The 19,772-nt window shown below is 44.6% G+C and overlaps 1 protein-coding gene across 1 annotated transcript; it reads right to left on the bottom strand.

Moving 5' to 3' along the window:
• Nucleotides 1-18,888: 18,888 nt before the first annotated feature.
• Nucleotides 18,889-19,478, bottom strand: LOC117193535 (glutaredoxin-C4-like). The gene has a single exon (XM_033398281.1). It carries the CDS (start codon nt 19,333-19,335, stop codon nt 18,985-18,987), a length of 351 nt encoding a protein of 116 aa, XP_033254172.1. The 5' UTR covers nt 19,336-19,478; the 3' UTR covers nt 18,889-18,984.
• Between the last annotated feature and the right edge of the window lie 294 nt (nt 19,479-19,772).

Genomic DNA, 19,772 nt, shown 5'->3' with positions numbered 1-19,772 from the left:
GTTGCCTCTGCCATGTGACTCCCTCTCTCTCTCTCGTCCACTACCTCTATCCCTCTGGACGCTTATACTTTCGCAAAGTTGCAACCCTTCTGGAGTTCTGGAGTGGGTAGTGGCTTTGGTAGGTGGTGTTGCAGATGACCCTAAGTCCATGGCATTAAGCAATCAAACGTTTGATTTTCATTTATCGTGTAATCAAGCGGAAAAATAGCTTCGTGACGAAAGTGACTCATCATCATCATCCTTCGTCCTACTCCTCGTTTCCTGTCATATGTGAGTGGTTGTGTGTCCTGTGCTACTGTGTGTGTGTGTGTATCCACTTATGGCGGGTGTGGATGACATTACGACCATTTGATTGCTTCACATGCACCATCCATCATCAAGCATTGGGCAGTGCTGCGAAAAATCACTTTGATAAGAGGATTTTTCAAGGCAATTTCCAATTTTTGCCATGATTTCTATGTGTATAGGATCAGGGATTCCTCTGTTTAATGGGCATTTCGCGGATACCAATTAAACCATCCATACACACTCATTTCCCCGATTTACATCTTTCATTTCGTTTCATGGGAAATCATTTTACTCTCTGCAGCAGGCGGCCTCAAATTAATTGTAATTAAAAATTAAAATGAATTTAACATTTTTAATTATGCAATTTGCATTTCATAATAATTAAAACAAATGTTTGCCTCGCTGCGCCTCCCCCGAACACACAAAAGCACTGCTCAAACGTGCCCCACAATTAATTAAACAAAATCAACCTGGCTCTCTCACTTGTGCCTGTCCTTCTCTGTAGCCAAGTGTAGCTGAGGTCAGTGGTTTCTCAGCCGACCGGGTTACTTTGTTGCGGATAGAACAGACAAAATACGAAATTAAAACGAGGGGGAACGTTGTGAGTTGCTGCGGAGACCGCAACTCTACAGTTATACCCGATACTAAGTCAGTATGGCTCTCCTCCGGCAGACGCCGCTAATATTAAACGACACGACAAGGAGTGCGTGCGAGAGCGACAGAAAATCAGTCTAAGCGTGACGTCGGAGGCTGCGTAGCCAGTGCAAATTGATTTGTTCCTTTTGGCTATAAAAATGATTTGATCTGATCCAGATTCAGCAATCTGATAGATATGGTCATTATCTATGATTCTGCGTTTTTAGTTTTCTCGAATCTGCAATATTGTGGATGCAACAGATTTTCGTCCTTTGTGGGTGCGGAAAAGGGTGGGGCGAAATTCTGAGATATACGTTTTATAGTGAGATCTAACAGAAGTGCGGATACCAAATTTGGTTACTCTAGCCTTAATAGTCTCTGAGATTTGTGGATGCCCCAGATTTTCGTCCTTTGCGGGGGCGGAAAGGGGTGTGGCGAAATTTGGACACGAAACGGTCAAGGTCCGATATCACAGGAGTGTGGATACCAAATTTGGTTGCTCTGGCTCTTATAGGTTCTGAGATCCTTGAACTCATATTTTGCAATAGGCAAACCGACCATGAAACCTGTGTGTTAGAGAGAGACAGAGCGAGAAAGAATGAAATTGTTTTCTTGATTCTGGCTATAATAATTATACGATCTGGTTGAGATTTTGGTTTTATCGTATCTTTAAAAATGTGGATGCCACAGATTTTCGTCCTTTGTAGGGGCGGAAGTGGGCGGGGCGAAGTTTTGAAAACATCGTTGCTCTAGCTCTTATAGTCTTTGAGCACTAGGCGCTGAAGGGGACGGACGGACGGACGGACGGACGGACGGACGGACGGACAGACGGACAGACAGACAGGGCTCAATCGACTCGGCTATTGATGCTGATCAAGAATATATATACTTTATGGGGTCGGAAACGATTCCTTCTGGACGTTACACACATCCACTTTTACCACAAATCTAATATACCCCAATACTCATTTTGAGTATCGGGTATAAAAAGCAAGCAGGAAAAATCAAAAGAAACGAGGGGGAACGTTGTGAGTTGCTGCGTACACAGTATGGCTCTCCTGCGGCAGACGCCGCTAATATTGAACCACACGACAAAGAGTGCGTGCGAGAGAGACAGAAAATCAGTCTGAGCGTGACGTCGGGCGCTGCGTGGCCACTGCAAATTGATTTCTTGCTTTTGGCTACAAAAATGATTCGATCTGATCCAGATTTAGCAATCTGATAGATATAGTCATTATCTATGATTCTGCGTTTTTAGTTTTCTCGAATGTGCAATATTGTGGATGCAACAGATTTTCGTCCTTTGTGGGGGCGGAAGGGGGTGGGGCGAAATTCTGAGATATACGTTTTATAGTGAGATCTAACAGAAGTACGGAAACCAAATTTGGTTACTCTAGCCTTAATAGTCTCTGAGATTTGTGGATGCCCCAGATTTTCGTCCTTTGCGGGGGCGGAAGGGGGTGTGGCGAAATGCGGTACCAAGATGCCAGGCCGAAAAAACTGTGCAGCTGTTTCAGTGTAGTTGGTGCGGTGAGTTCTTTAATGGCCGCCACTTTATATGGGTCTGTGTGTATTCCTTCCTCGCTCACCATGTGTCCTAGGTATTTAAGTTTCTTTTGGAAAAAGTGACATTTTGCTGCGTTAATGCGTAGGTTTGCTGTCCGTAGTCGTTCGAATACCGTTTGTAGTTTCTGCATGTGTTCAACTTTCGTCCGCCCAATTACGATTGTGGAGATAATGTTTTTTATCCCCAATCGGCCGACTAATTATTTCGAATTAAATAAAACTCGGCGCAGAAATAAAATTACGATATGTTCTTTAATGCGTGACATCCAAATTGCAAGTGTGGCTTGCCTGCCCTTTACATTGCCGCTCCGATCGCTAAGCGCAGCTTCGCTCGGCCGACGTCGGTAGGCAGACCCAAAGCGGAGATAGCGAAGAGCGAGCTGGCAGAGAGCGTTTAGCAGGGCAAGCAAGCGCAAAGCTTTAACAAACAAATGAGTGACATAGACATAAGTAACAAACAAAATAAGCGGCTGAGGGCCAAGAATTAGGTGCTAGTTGGCAAGCAGCAAATCGGCTGGGTTCTGCTCCGAACAACGATTATGTCGTCTAGGTATGCGAAAGCGAATGGTTCCATGTCCGGTCCGATTACCGAGTCTAGGGCTCTTTGGAACGTAGCAGGTGCTGTTGTGAGTCCGAATGGCATGACCTTCCATTGGTACAATCCTCGCCCGGGAGCTGTAAAGGCTGTGTAGTGTCGGCTCTGTTTTTCCATAGGGATTTCCCAATACCCTGACTTTAAGTCGAGCGTGCTAATGTATTTAGCCTCTTTAAGCTGATTTAGAATAAAGTCCATCCGTGGTAATGGGTATGCATCCTTCTCTGTTTTTTCGTTTAACAGTCGGTGGTCCACGCAGACCCTCCAATCTCCGGTTTTCTTTTTTATGAGAACAATCGGCGAGCTGTATGGGCTGTGTGATGGTTCTATTAGATCTTGCTTTATGAGTTCGCTGATCTCTTTGTTGATGATTTCCATTTGCGCTGGGTTTCTTGGGTAATACCTCTGTTTGACTGGTCTGTCATCCTTCAGAAATATCCGATGTTTCGTAACATTGCTCACATTGCGTTTTAATCCATTATTCGATTTCTTCGTCCGTCGGCTCTGATACTGAATTTCTTGCGCTTTCCTCCTTTCTCTTTGGGTTTGGTTCCCCGTTGAAGTTTACTGTGGCTTCTCCGCACGTTATTGATGTGCCTGCATCTTTTAAAAATTCCATTCCTAGTATGGGGGTGTCTGGTACCCCTGTCATGATTAGGAATGATTGGGTGGTCTCTTTTCCCCCTAGTTCTACTATTAGTTGGATTCTCCGTGTTGTTCTCCGAGTGCTGCCAGCCGCGAGGCGGATAAATCTGTTTTCCACTCCTTCGATGCCTTCTTCTTTTAGTTTTTCGGCCGCCTTTCGTTTTTCATGAATCTTGTTGCCCCTGTATCGATGATTACATCCATCAGTTGTGATCCAATCCTGGCCCGTCCTAAAAGTTGGTTATTGTTAAATATTAGTTGTGTGTTGTCCCGCTCAGCTGGTTTTGGGCCACAGGAGATTCGCGGGTTGGTCCTGCGCCCTGTGTGTTTTCCGGTTGTTTTCTGCAGCAGTCTATTGTGCGTACTCCTTGTTTGTTGCAGGTCCAGCAGTACAGTACGGGTTCCCTGTTGCATGTTCGGGCCTCGTGCCCATAGTTTCCACATCTTTGACATTTCCTTTGTCGGTATTGCGTCCTTTGCCAAGCTTGTTGGTCGTTTTGTGGGTAATTCCATTGGCGACCTTTAACCTTGGAGAGTCCTGCATCTGTCTCAATTTTTTCGAATTCCTCTGTGATGATCATGAATTCCGACAGCGTTTGGAATTCTCTCCTCTTCACGTATAGTTTCAGCGGCAGCCGGCAGTTCTGGTATATTATTTCCAGTTTTTCCTGCTCTGTGTAGGTTCCGAACCTCATTAACTTCCTTATTTCTTGGATATAGTCTCGAACTGGTTCTGTTTCCGCTTGTTTTCGCTTTGCCAATTGTTTTGCAAGCTCCTCTTGGTATCTGGGGGATATGAAGTTCTCTTTTAGTCCGACCTTTGCATCCTCCCATGATGTGACTGGCGCTGGCTTTGTGTGCCACCAGTCTAGTGCGCTTTCTTCCAGAATTATCGAAATTGCGAATACGAGGTGGTCCGGTTCTACCCCGTAGGTTTCTGCTAATTCCTTCATCCTGCTCAGGAATTCTAGCAGCCCTCCTTTTCCTGTAAAGATCAGGTCCCACTTGCGTATTTTTTCTATTATCGCTACTGCTTCTGGTGATCCTTTCTTTATCTGTTTTGGAAATAGCGATTTCTTTCTGCCTGTCCTGGTCTCCCCTTGGCTCTCTTCCATTGTTGGTTTTTGTGGTACTCCTTTTGGTGATTGTTGCCTTGGGCTCTTGGTTCTCGGGCTTCTCCCTCGTGTTTGGGTATTTGCTAGTTGGTCTAGCCTCTCTCGAATATGTATTGGAGGTCTGTTCCCTCCAAAAATTGTAAAAGTTGTTTCTTTTGGGTTTCTAGTCCATCCAGTTTCTCCAATACGAATTCCTCGCCATAGTTTTGTAACTCCAGTTTCGTTGCTTGGTTTATCCATTGTTTTGCCATCTTGACCTTTGAGATTATGCTTCTTATGCTACCACAACCTGCTCGGGCAGGTTCCAGGCTGCTCGTCGCGCCGGGTTCCACAGAAATTTGTTTGATCTCTGGGTGTGGTAGCTGAAAGACAGTCTCGTGGTTCAAGAATAAGGCTGGCTTTGAGCGGTAACAAAAGAGATGGAGTTAATTTTATTGTTCTTAAAGGTACAAAGTTTGGTAGTTGCGCGGGTGTTTTTCTGCTGGCTCTTCCTTCGGGGTCGTCCTTCGGGTTGGCCGCACGTGGCGGATGGTTGCGTGCGGGTCCTGGTAGTCTTCTGGTCGGTGTCGGTTGAGGTCGCGGAGGCATAAAGCGCTCCGAGGGGAAGAATGTTGCGGAGGGTGAATGCGCTCCGAGGCGAAATAATGTTGCGGAGGGTGAACGCGCTCCGAGGAGAAATAATGTTGCGGAGGGTTAATGCGCTCCGAGGAGGAATAATGTTGCGGAGGGTTAATGCGCTCCGAGGAGAAATAATGTTGTGGAGGGTTAATGCGCTCCGAGGAGGAATAATGTTGCGGAGGGTAAATGCGCTCCGAGGAGGAATAATGTTGCGGAGGGTTAATGCGCTCCGAGGAGTAATAATGTTGCGGAGGGTTAATGCGCTCCGAGGAGAAATAATGTTGCGAAGGGTGAACGCGCTCCGAGGAGAAATAATGTTGCGGAGGGTGAATGCGCTCCGAGGAGAAATAATGTTGCGGACGGTGAATGCGCTCCGAGGAGAAATAATGTTACGGAGGGTTAATGCGCTCCGAGGAGAAGTAATGTTGCGGAGGGTTAATGCGCTCCGAGGAGAAATAATGTTGCGGAGGGTGAATGCGCTCCGAGGAGAAATACTGTTGCGGAAGGTGAATGCGCTCCGAGGAGAAATAATGTTGCGGAGGGTGAATGCGCTCCGAGGAGAAATAATGTTGCGGAGGGTTAATTGCGCTCCGAGGAGAAACAATGTTGCGGAGGGTTAATGCGCTCCGAGGAGAAATAATGTTGCGGAGGGTTAATGCGCTCCGAGGAGAAATAATGTTGCGGAGGGTTAATGCGCTCCGAGGAGAAATAATGCTGCGGAGGGTTAATGCGCTCCGATGAGGGGAAAGGTGGCTGCTACTGATGCTTACCTCTCCACTGACCGGAGCCGAACTGATGATGATCGCTCTGGCGAAGCCCCTTTTATTTCCGAAAAGCAGCTGATCGTACGGTCTGTCCCTAGCGCGTTGTGCTGAGGGGTCCCTAACGCGTTTGTACGGACCGGCTGATAGTGTGCCCGTTGGAGCTTGGGTTATGGTCACACTTGGGGCGGTCAGCTGTGGGTGTGACCGTGGGTGGCTGTGCTACGGGCCCATTGGTGGTGATCAGCTGTGGTTGGTTTTATGTCTCTTTTATTGTTTGTTTATTTATATTTATTTCTTATGTGGCAGGTCTTCATGTATTTGTCGCTTATGTTCTACTTATCCTACTAATACTTATTTTCTAGTCTTCATGGCTTGTCTTGGTGTTTCTAGTGATATTGTTGTGGTGTTTGTGGCGCCGGCGCTTGGTCTTCCTGGCGCTGGGCGTCACAGTTAATCAACCCTTTGTGTTTTTCATTAAGGATAAAACAAATATTTTCTTTGCAGGGAAATTCTCTGAGCCAATGCCATTGGGCTGAGTTTTTCATCAGCATTTTGATATAATATCAGCAAAAAAAAAAATGTTTTTATACCCGATACTCAAAATGAGTATTGGGGTATATTAGATTTGTGGTAAAAGTGGATGTGTGTAACGTCCAGAAGGAACCGTTTCCGACCCCATAAAGTACATATATTCTTGATCAGCATCAATAGCCGAGTCGATTGAGCCCTGTCTGTCTGTCTGTCCGTCTGTCCGTCTGTCCGTCCGTCCGTCTGTCCGTCCCCTTCAGCGCCTAGTGCTCAAAGACTATAAGAGCTAGAGCAACGACGAGCAAATCTGTGGCATCCACAATTTCGACGATACGAGAAAACTAAAAACGCAGAATCGTAGAAGATGACTATATCTTCTAGAGTGCAAAATCTGAACCAGATCGTATAATTATTATAGCCAGAATTAAGAAAACAATTTCATTTTTTCTCGCCCTGTCTCTCTCTAACGCACACGTAGCATAGCCGGCTTTGCTTAGAGTAAAACATTAGCGCCTAGATCTCAGAGACTATAAAAGCTAGAGCAACCAAATTTGGTATCCACACTCCTAATATATCGGACCGAGACGAGTTTGTTTCAAAATTTCGTCACACCCCCTTCCGCCCCCGCAAAGGATGAAAATCTGGGGATATTCACAAATCTCAGAGACTATTAAGGCTAGAGTAACCAAATTTGGTATCCGCACTTCTGTTAGATCTCACTTTAAGATGTATATCTCAAAATTTCGCCCCACCCCCTTTCGCCCCCACAAAGGACGAAAATCTGTTGCATCCACAATATTGAGGATACGAGAAAACTAAAAACGCAGAATCATAGATAATGATCATATCTATCAGATTGCTGAATCTGGATCAGATCAGATCATTTTTATAGCCAAAAGGAACAAATCAATTTGCACTGGCTACGCAGCACCCGACGTCACGCTCAGACTGATTTTCTGTCTCTCTCGCACGCACTCTTTGTCGTGTCGTTTAATATTAGCGGCGTCTGCCGGAGGAGAGCCATACTGACTTAGTATCGGGTATAACTGTAGAGTTGCGGTCTCCGCAGCAACTCACAACGTTCCCCCTCGTTTTTTTTTATTTTAAATGGAATCTTAACTATCAGATCTTGCAATAAATTTTGAAGTCCAATGACGTTAAATGCCATGCTTCAAAATGATGAAAAGGTCTCCCAACATGCTTTAAATGGTGCCACAGCTGACCTTTGTTCGCTCGTTCGCTGATTCGCATTCCTTTGGCGTTTCCCCCTATGCACTTCAATGCACTTGACATTTTTATTAAAAGCTTTAAGTTGTAGTTGCAGCCAACGTGCAGCAGTAGGTAGGACACACACACGAATGTGCATAAATGTCATGTGACAAGGATATTTGTGCTGCAGTGGCAACGGCTGCTTGCAACTTATTGGCTGCAGGACGCACACGCATCTGCCTGTCTAAGTCACTCGACCCCCTTAGCCCCCCACGATGGCTGTCTTATGCAACAATGTAATAATGGCGGGTAGAGCATGGAGTCTATATAGTCTGCAGGACTTTTACTTTCGCAGTCGGTTCTCAGTCATTTTTCTATCTCCCACTGGGATTTACTTATATGACACTAAAACTCCCAAAAGGAGCAGTGCAAGCTCCGGCATCATTTATTTCATGGGGCTTTCTCCTGCTTTCACTGCGAAAAGAAAATTGCATTGCGTGACATTTTCTGAAAACTCATTTGACAAATGATTGGACGAAAGGCAAACAATTGAATTGTGTCTCTCTTAAAGTGATGCCCAAATTGGGCTAATGGCAGTGCACCACTCTACCCCTTCTTTCCACCTCTGGGCTTGTGCCCCATTTAAATATGCCAAACACATGTCGTATGCGCAATATTCGTATAAGCCATACAAAACCAGTCGTAGTCGCAGAAGCAGAACCAGAGAACAACTGGGAAAACCATAATTTTGTCTGTGGAAATTTTCGCTTTCGCACACATAATTTTCGTGCATAATTTGGATGGATTTGAAATGGGGTCGCATCCGGATTCTGGGCGCTGTCTGCCACCAGCAGGGGCAATAGCGGCAGCAGCAGGGAAACAGATTTGCAATGCACAAAACGTTTATGTGATAGGTATGCCCCTCTATATATATGTGGATATATATGTCTCTCTACCCCTCTCTGCGGGTCCCGTACAACCGATGCTTGTTCATAATGTGCATAAACACTCTCGCATCTCCACGGATGTTGCCGTTGATTTGGGTTTGCGCCTTCGTATTGTCTTCCAGCTGTTGTGTGTTAGAGATTTTGACTATTCCGCAGCATTATCGTAGTTGTTTCTGCTGCAGCATGTTCCCGCATTGCATTTGTCGGATGTGGCAGGGCCTGCTGTTGCTGCCACTGCCTGATAATGACGCCATCATGGGTGTCTGTATGGGGTTTCACTTAAGTTTTTATAATTAATTGAATTTCGGGCTGCTGCTGACTGTAAGTCGGCTGAATCTGCATTGATTTGAGTGCTATTGAATTTGTTTTAATGAATTTTATACTCAGATTTACTTTAACAAACCTTTCAGCAAAGAATATCTCAATATATTTGTAAGGATTTTACTTTGATCGGAAGTGCCACATCAACATCAAAATGAAATTTGAAATGCAACAAAGTCATTTTCTCAACTTATTAAAAATCAAAGCCAATCGATACAAGTTGCTGAAAGTCGTGCTGGGGAGGCCTAAAGGGAGGCAATCTAATTGCATTGTGAACTATTTCGTAATTGAGCAAGCATTGCCATTTCAAAAGCAGGCGTATAATACATTAACATGTCAATTTTAAATTTTAAATGATTAAGCTGTAGCCAACATTCCCCAGAACAGTCGGTATTAAAATGTATATCATTAAAATGTGTATGTGGGGCCTCTATCGAGGCTGACAGCATAATCAGTGTACAATTTGCATTAAATTAAAACATGAATTTCCATGACCAAATCAGAGACCCCTTGCACAGAGAAACACGCCATGATATATGGACTACGGACGAGGATTACCCGCGCATCAACAAATATTGTATTTCATACCATGCAAAATAGAGAACTCCCATGGAAGGCTACTAGGGAAACTAGGGGAAAAATGTACTGGGAAATACATAATTACTTGCGAAGCGCGGAGGGGGTCTAGGGAAGGTGATTTTTTGGTAGTTTATATAAGGAATAACTGGCATAGAAATATTAGCAACATATGGCGGATTGCAAAGGAAGTACGGCATCCGCAGTACAGTTTCACATAGCACTTCTGCAGATTCTAACAGGATACCACCAAGACCCATTGTTTGGAAAGGCTTGAATCTATTTAAACTCATTCTATACAGTTTCCTATTAACGCTAGTCAATGCCAATTGGATCTGGTAAGCCCTGACTAATTTCCAAGCTTTAGAGCAATAGCCCTCTCTAGAACGATCGAGCCGCTACAGTTGTGCTTTTTAACCTTTGCTAATAAACCGAAAGGCCTTAATATCCTAGCCTATCTGATAATCAATGCATCTATTCTGCCGCCTTCAAGTCGGGAAAATGAATGGAACTGAGCAATGAATAAATAAGATATCGGATATTCAAATAGATATTGGAAGCGAAAGTGCGTTGAGGACAGTGTAAGCGTGGAGTATGGGTAAATTGGTAATCATTTGGGCACGCCTCAGACGTGTCAAGGTGACAATTCTTTATTTGAATATTACGCCACTCTCTCACTCTCCCTTACTATCTCTGTCTGACTCTGATGGATTACAATAGCTACAACCACAGAGCGCGTTCTCAATGGCTCTGGTCACATTTGCGTGCCAGCGACGTGAGCAGCATGACTGAAGAGGAAAAGCTGGAGCAGAAGGATGGTGAAAAAGTGTGGCCATTGTTGGCACAGGTAAAAATGCCATGACATTTATCAACGACGTGGGGGAATGAAGCCATCAAGTTGTGCATTTTGTTTATTTATCAACAGATTAGCAGGCCGTTTCGGTGTCGCCTGTCATCTCACTCGCACGCACTCATTCCTTCTCTTTCCCTCTGCTGTGTTTAATGGCACATGAAATGGCAATAAAGTTGTGGCAACTTTTGCGGCATGTAGTTAAGTATAACTTACGCCCAGAGCGCTCATAAGTCAAAATTCTCTCCCTATTTGAAAGGATGGGACGGGCATGGGTATGTGGATGGGAGCGTACTGTGACTAACAGTAACGCTATGAGTCTAGGCGTGTGCTGACAGTTGGCGCACACTGTCGTCCCTGGGGTCTGTTTTGTCCTTTTCTGTTTTGCTGCCATCTGCCTCGAACTGTGAAATATGCTGCATACTTTTGCAACGGCAACGGGGGAACTATGTATGTATGGATGTATGAATGTATGTATGTACTATATATCTCTATCGCCATCTCCCACTCTTATGACTTTTGCGGTTTATTGTAGGCGTGCCGCGTGCCAAACTTAACATACACACAATCATTTTTATGCCACACAACTTACGCTTTCCACTCACGTACCACACTGTAAGAGAGATTGTGGCGGGGCGAGAGCGGAAGTGGTAAGGTCCTTCGGGGACCTCTGTAGAGTATATAGAAGTTCATAATTCATTCTTTCATTATTATTTTCATTTTCACATTTTCGGCTTAAGTTTCTCTTTGGCTTTCTTTTTGGTTTCCTTTCTCCTTGACAAATTGTTTTAAATTGCATTTTGCAAACAGAACAGAGAAAAACAAGTATAGGAAGAGGCATGACTTGTAAGTACGTAAGTCTCTTAACGTAACTTAGTCGAAGGCTAACTTTAGTCAACACCTTAAGCAGATTGCTCTTGTTTTGCTATGGTTTCAACTCCGATTTCCCTCCTCTGGTGCACTGATCGAGTGAGTCTATTTACTCGTACCCAATGAGCCCTGCAGCCCAGTCAAGCATCCAACCATCCTACGAGTACCATCCCCGCCATTCAACCATCCCGATCCTGATTCCGATTCTGATTCTATCCTGTCGCTGGCACCAAACAAGTCAAAGTCCTAACCACCGTCGACATTTTGCGTTCGACAACTAGCGGGCAGGAATCGGGACGGGAGGTGCAACCACAGACGCGTCTTTTGTTTGCTTTGACAGAGGGTACAACTCCCTGTTGTTCCTGGGTCTCGGTGTGTTTATGTGTGTGTGTGTGTGTGTGTGTGTGCTCAGAGTCTACGTCTGTGTGGATTAGCCGTTTGGCATTGGTGGCAGCTTTGCCTGTTGGGGCACTAAACTTTTATTTCTTAAATCTGTGAATCGTTTGTGCGGCCCCCACTCAAAGTCAATACGAAATGATGAGACATCCAGGCCAGCCACTGGAGCAGGGAACGAACTGGGCCTCCTACAGTTTTTGTCAACGCTGTCGCTGCTGTTGCCGCTTCCTGTTTTCCGGGGGCAAAATCGGTTTTTGTTGATTTGAGCGCCAGTTGTTTAGGACAAAAACAGACTGCCATCCTCCTCCAGGCCAAACCACATACCATCCGTTGCTGGGCTCTGGTGTTCCTGCTGTTTCTGATGCTTCGCCTGCTGTCCTCCCGCTGTCCCCCTGCTGCCTCTCTCGATGCTGCTCTTCCTGCTGTCCAGCAAAACGACAACTGAAGTGGAGTTTTGTTTGTTGTCCGTTTGTCAATTACAAAACTTTTATTGCAATTTACTTTTGTTTCAAGCTCCCTCTGCCAACCTGCACACCAACACCAACACCATACCCATCCCCAACCCCACCAAACAGCAGACCCCACTTTGAGGTCGTTTCGATGGTTGTCCGTTGACAATTTCGATGTTCGTTCCGTTCAAGTATTTAATATTTTACTCGATGAAGTAATATCCATTCGCTTGTTTGATCAATGGCAACGGCTGTGCGATGCCATCAAATAACGATACCAAAGTGGATGCCATTGATGTGTGCCCAGGAAGGGATAGGATAGGAGATTGGATTGGATTGGCTAGCAGAATGGAATTGATGGTATAGCATGAATGGAGGTATTGGTAATTGGAGTCTTATGTATGAGTTATCCCTTGACACAATAAATTCGTGGGCCAATATTTAACGTGCATAGAAATCTGCATGGGGCCCTCCGCACTCCGAGCAAGCAAATGGCCTGTGAGGCACTTGGTTTAAAGTGAACAAGTTTTTCTCCTGGAATTTGTTTTGTGGCATGCCTTCTCCCCAGAAAGGAGCACACAACAAACGATGCGCTAATTTGACAAACCCTCATGAGGTCCTTCGAAAAGGGGTTGGGGTGGAAATTCAATGAGCGCCACGAACGCGCACCACAGGAGGCGGCGGTAATTTGCAAGAGCCTGTTCGTAGGTCTGGTTTCGTCAGACCCAGGAGCACACAATCAAATCGAAATGAAATTGACCATTAATGTGTGGTGCAGGTATGTGATGGAGTGCGTACATCTACGGGGAGTCGGATGCGGAGTATGGTGGAGTTCGGATGACGAACGCATTGAATGACGTGGGGGGATTCTAAGGGTCAGAGTTCCTGGACATTGACAGCTATTGTGAATGATGCTGACAAATGAGCGACTTGTAAAGAGGGAGGGAAGATGATGGATCTGAAACTGGAACTGCACTGGACATATGAATCAGTTGAAGACTGCTTACAACCTGATCCAATCCGAAATCAACCGAAATGGTGTTAGTTACAGGGGTTACATGGAGTATGCAGAAGCCCATAGTAGTACTCGCGTCTTGTGCATCATCCACTGTTGATACTGCACAAAGAAGGAAGACTTTTCAAGAGACGACTGTACCCATGCCGGTCCCTATGAATGCGACCGTAAATTCAGCTGCGTTTGAGCTTTATCAAAAGAACATTTCGATAAAAAAACATGCATGAGCAAGTTTTTCCTGAAATAAATTTCCCGAATACAAAAAAGGAATTAATCGTGACTAACGTTCGCATGAGTCGAAACTTTCGAGTGCCGCGGCACTTCACGGCATTTGGCAAACTCATTAAAAACTTGGGGAGAAGACTCTCTTTGGCAATGGGGATCCCCTGCCCCCCAACCGGCAAACACCTGCATAATTTTTTTGGGAAAACATTTTCGAATAACTTGAGCACTTTCCCGTCCTGCACTCTGTGGTGCTGGAACATTCTTGGCGCTCATTTTTCAAGCCCCGTAAATGCGCTGAAACTTTTCCAGCGCCAACAGAAGCAAACATTTTTATAGCGCATTTAATTAATTAGTCGGAAAGTTGGTTCCTTTTTTCCTTTCTACTGCTTTATGCTCTTATTGCTTATTCCTTAGAAAGTTGATGAACAACTTCCTGGAAGCAAACTCATTATCCCTTTTTCTCTGGTAAAAGGCCCTCGTCTCGACTTATTATCTGCGTCAACGGCAGCTCGCTGTTGAAGGCGCAGGAAAACTCTTTCCCCAAACATTTAGCTAAAATATTCATGCGGTCGCGTTAAGGTAAGCTCCGTTCGGAACGCCCCGATGATGGCAAAGTATCCCCCGACTGCATCTCCCTCCTACAATATTCATAAAATACATAATTAATTGATTAATGGCCCCAAAAGTTGAAAGTTTAGCTAAAACGCTATCGCAAGGTATCAAACTACGGGGGTGATCATCCCAAGGGGAATTGCAACTGCCAATTGTTAGGGGGTCGAGGCTCAAAGTTAAGGCTAAAGTTTTGTGGCAACACCTACTCCCCCATTCTATGTTAACTTAATTGGTATAATTGCAGTTCGGAAAACGGAATCCTCTCTCCCGATGTCAGTCGTTCTCTGGGGTTTTCTCTTTTCATATCAATGCTGTAATGCATTCCTTAGCCAGGTAGCATATTTTCTGTATATCCTGTTGCTTTCGTGTTCACAGAAATAGCAACAATAGGAGGCACTCACTGCTGCTTCCGGTTCCAGACCCACAGTAACAATGTCACGCACACATATTTCCTGTCATTCTAGGGTTTATTTCCTCACTTAGCTCTACTTCTCCTTTATTTTTTGTATCGCATCCTTGTTAACACGTGCGTTGCCTCCCCCGATTGTTGTTGGTGACCCGCTCGCTGTATTTTATCAACCTGAAAAGATCTCCGTTGCATGGCCATGGCCAAAGCATGGCCTGGACAAGCTCAAAGTCAGCGCTGGCTGGAGGTCCGATTCCATGAGCAATGCCACAGGATGAGGGCTATGTGGGGATGGTATGGGGATGGCATGTGTAAAACAAAGAAATACAGGCACTAATATAATTATATGTTGGCATGACATGTTACGTGCGAGTGTCGTTTTGGGAAATTTTAACACATTTCAAGCCGCTCTTACAGGGAAGAGTCGTTTAGCTTGATGGGATGTCATTAGATGGATCATTGAACGAGTTTTGGGAACCCATTCAGTAATTATTCAAAGCCAAAATTAGATACCATTTAAAGTCGCCCAAACCAGAAGCAGATGTGAAGCAAATTTATTAAACCCTCAATCTATATCTCTCGGAAACCGCAAAAAGAATCTCCAACAATGGAATACCCGCTCCACTCGGTTGGTCTTTTTATACCCGATACTCAAAATGAGTATTGGGGTATATTAGATTTGTGGTAAAAGGGGATGTGTGTAACGTCCAGAAGGAATCGTTTCCGACCCCATAAAGTATATATATTCTTGATCAGCATCAATAGCCGAGTCGATTGAGCCCTGTCTGTCTGTCCGTCTGTCCGTCCGTCCGTCCGTCCGTCCGTCCGTTCGTCCGTCCGTCCGTCCGTCCGTCCCCTTCAGCGCCTAGTGCTCAAAGACTATAAGAGCTAGAGCAACGATGTTTTGGATCCAGACTTCTGTGATATGTCACTGCTACAAAAATATTTCAAAACTTCGCCCCGCCCACTTCCGCCCCCACAAAGGACGAAAATCTGTGGCATCCACATTTTTAAAGATACGATATAACCAAAAACGCAGAATCGGTGAGGATGACCATATCTTCTACAGTGCAAAATCTGAACCAGATCGTATAATGATTTTAGCCAGAATCAAGAAAACAATTTCATTCTTTCTCGCTCTGTCTCTCTCTAACACACAGGTTTCATGGTCGGTTTTGTCAATTGCAAAATATGAGTTCAAGGATCTCAGAACCTATAAGAGCCAGAGCAACCAAATTTGTTATCCACACTCCTGTGATATCGGACCTTGACCGTTTCGTGTCCAAATTTCGCCACACCCCCTTCCGCCCCCGCAAAGGACGAAAATCTGGGGCATCCACAAATCTCAGAGACTATTAAGGCTAGAGTAACCAAATTTGGTATCCGCACTTCTGTTAGATCTCACTATAAAATGTATATCTCAGAATTTCGCACCACCCCCCTTCCGCCCCCACAAAAGACGAAAATCTGTTGCATCCACAATATTGCACATTCGAGAAAACTAAAAACGCAGAACTATAGATAATGATCATATCTATCAGATTGCCGAATCTGGATCAGATCAGATCATTTTTGTAGCCAAAAGCAAGAAATCAATTTTCAGTGGCTACGCAGCGCCCGACGTCACGCTCAGACTGATTTTCTGTCTCTCTCGCACGCACTCTTTGTCGTGTCGTTTAATATTAGCGGCGTCTGCCGGAGGAGAGTTATACTGACTTAGTATCGGGTATAACCGTAGAGTTGCGGTGTCCGCAGCAACTCACAACGTTCCCCCTCGTTTGATAATTACAACACTTGATGCCCGGAATTTGTAATCAAAAATGCCACAAAAGCCACCAAGCGAGAAAACTAATAATAAAACGCTTAATAAATCGTCTATCACAGGCGAAGGAGGAGCTGCATTGCACACAGATACACACACGCAGAGATACTCAAACACACAGACACAGATGCACACATGCGCATGCATCGAGGCAGACAGCGTTCGGAGGGCAACTATATGATATATGGCTGGTCTAGCCAGGGTCTGGTTGCCACAAAACTTAGGTGGCAAGAGGCCAAAGGCAAGAGAGATGCCACGAAAACGAGCAACTTTTCTGCCAGGAGGGAATTCTAATAAATTTTTAGATATTTTCTTTGTACAATAGAAAACCTAACGCTCTGATAATTGGGAGATTGAATGGTCTCCCTCTGGAGATACATTGTGCGGCCACGCCCTATTAAATTAGCCATTACAAAATTTCACTGCATTAAATCTCTGGACATTAAAGTCGGAGCGACAATGTTACTCCGGCGTGGACGGATCTGCCAAGTAGATAATAGCGCAATCAAACTGCCAAATGCATTTTTTATTGGGGCACACAGATACGGGAGACCCCTACGTCCAACCGGTCGCTTCGTCAGTCCGTCAGTGGCAATTGCACTCATCCTTCAACAAATTAAAACAAAGTTATATGCCACTGTTAAATATTTTTTTTTTGAGTGCCCCTTCTGCCACAGCAGAAAAAAAGGAACAAAATTATGGCCAAGCGCCTGGGGATCATAAAAAAATTTCCATTCCATTTCAGTTGTAAATGCTCTTCGTGTTGGTGGCCAAAACAAGCTTTCACGCTGGATAAGTCCAACAACTACAGAATTTTAGATGTAAAAGCGGGCTAGCTGAAGAGTAGAATACCTAATACAACAAAATTAGAAGGATCTTCAGAAGCGGAAATCCCGTCAAGAACTGAGCAGGAGCAGGTTTACCAAGAATTTTAACGAAAATTAATCGGTTGGAACCATTATTTTCAAAGTTATAGCTATCATATGATTAGAGTATCGTTTAAAAATCCCATCTATTAGTAACCGGTATCAGGCACTTATCAATGTGTTAGTTTTTCTGCCAAAACGTATCACTCCCTTACTAAGTTGAGGGACATCACAGGGAAATGTAATATATGCAAGCAACATTGTAGGGACTTTTGGCTCTGGCGAGGGTTAGTTGCATATAAAGTTAACTGTGCTCGAGAGGGAGAGTGAACACTTTCCAGGGAGTGTCCAAAATGTGCGGGAAAGCCATGGCTATGAAAAGAGGAAAGAGACGGAAAACTTAAGGAGCAGTGGCCAGGAAATACAATAATGAGATCATAGGTGCGGTAAATCATAAAGCGATTGATCAAATATTGATAGTAGATGCATACATATGTACAAATTTAGTTGATTTTTTGATTAATACCTTTCACCCATCAATTCAAGGAATCTTATTCCAATTACAATTGCAAGCCCGTTTGCTTTTTACAAATTCAATGGCATGACTCTGGCATGAGGTTTAACCCTGATTGCTCTCCATTTTCCACAATCAATCCTTGCTGCTGGTTTTACGCGCGATTTAACCCCAAAGAACGAACCAAAAAAACAATCGATGAGCCAAATTACGCATACGACACGTGTACTCTGGCGTTTTTTAACCGTTTATCTGCACCTGCCCAGGCGATATTCCTGAGCAACTTTCATGTGTGTGTCAGTAATTTGACATTGTAAGGTAATTTTCAAATAGTAGATATAGGGAAAACCATTTACGAAAACGACAAAACAAATTGCTAGCAATTTTATGTCGTCTTTAAGAAAGGCAGAATACTCGTATATAAAATGCAATCAATTGAGGGATTTCTCTTTGCTTTTGGGGACTACAAGTATTTCAATTTTACCCAGATATTTGCAACGCAAAGAATGAGATATTTTTCTAAAGACGTGGCTGGATTCTAAGTCAATCCAGTCAATCCATACACATAATTCCCCATCTTCCATTCCACATCCTTTTCCTTTGAAATTTACTGTTCTGAGAGTATTGCTCAGAGCCTTGACCTCTGGATGCCGCTTCCTGGGTTGATGCTTTCAATTTTTCATATGCAAATGGGTATTAAAACTTATCCGGGACAACAATGGGGAACGAAATAATGCCCCGACTGCAGGCAGGTGTGCAGCTGCAAAGAAAGCGCAGTCAGCCCGAGTCCGGAGTCCTTCTTTGCCTTTCAGCATTCACTGCATAATTGTCTCCCTGTCCGGAGTCCTTCTTTGCCTTTCAGCATTCACTGCATAATTGTCTCCCTGGCCCAGACACACCCCCGATTCGTTGTGATCCCTTTCAGGAACAACTTGAGCGCCATATTGAGCAGATAAAAGGCATTTTTACCCATCTCCTGCCTACCTCCTACCTACCTCATGCCTTGTTGTTCTTTTGCTGTGTACCAAGAAGATATAGCAAAGGCACTCTTTAAAGGGATACATGCATTTGAAGAAGCGAAAAACTTGGAGTATTTATTCGATGAAACGTAGTTTAAGTGGTGAAAAAGCAGCAGTATCCTTGAAAGTGGATCACTGGAAGTACTTCTGGAGTATGCCCTGATCGTAGAGGCGCTTCACATCGGTACCGCCTCCCACGAACTTGCCATCGATGAAGCAGCGCGGCACAGTACGTGCCCCCGTCATCTCGCCGAGCACCGCCTGAATCTCGTTGCCGTCGTCGCGCTGGTCCAGCTCGATCACCGTCGCGTTCACATTCAGTTTGCGGAACTGCTCCTTGGCCATGCTGCAGTAGGGGCAATAGCTCTTGCTGAAGATCACCACCTTGTGATTGCTGATCGTCTCGCGCACAAACTCCGCCTGGGAACTGTTCATGTTCACGTACAGAGCAGGGGGCTGCAGTTGACTGACGACTGAACCCATTAATCTAACAGGATGCCACTTCTGTTGGCACAAACACTGGGCACACAGTCCAAGGAAAATATTGCTAATGAAAAGAGCGTTTGTTGAATTTTGATCTATGATTTGTGACTGAATTTGATTGAAGTTTGCAGGAGTTACTGCGATTCGAATATGATTGGGGGTTTCCAAAGCCTACTTTTAATAGGGTTTCAGTTTCAGTTCATTATCCACTGCTTCTCTAGGGAATCTCTTCAAAGTTCTCTTCAAAATCGATTAAAACATCATTAATTTTTAAGCAAAACCCACAAATAGCAACCCAACTATGCCCCAAATGGCAGTCGTTTCTGAAGCCGCATTACTGTGGTCTGTCATAAAACCCATTACCTCTGCTTCCCACTTCCCTGGCTTATGACACTTTCACGCACTTTCATGCCTCAAAGGCGACCGCAGCAACTGTT

This window comes from Drosophila miranda, assembly GCF_003369915.1.
Source record: "Drosophila miranda strain MSH22 chromosome Y unlocalized genomic scaffold, D.miranda_PacBio2.1 Contig_Y2_pilon, whole genome shotgun sequence".
In the NCBI taxonomy this organism is placed as follows: domain Eukaryota; kingdom Metazoa; phylum Arthropoda; class Insecta; order Diptera; family Drosophilidae; genus Drosophila; species Drosophila miranda.
The sequence above is the reverse complement of the archived record's forward strand: the minus strand, read 5'-3'. Positions and strand labels throughout refer to the sequence as shown.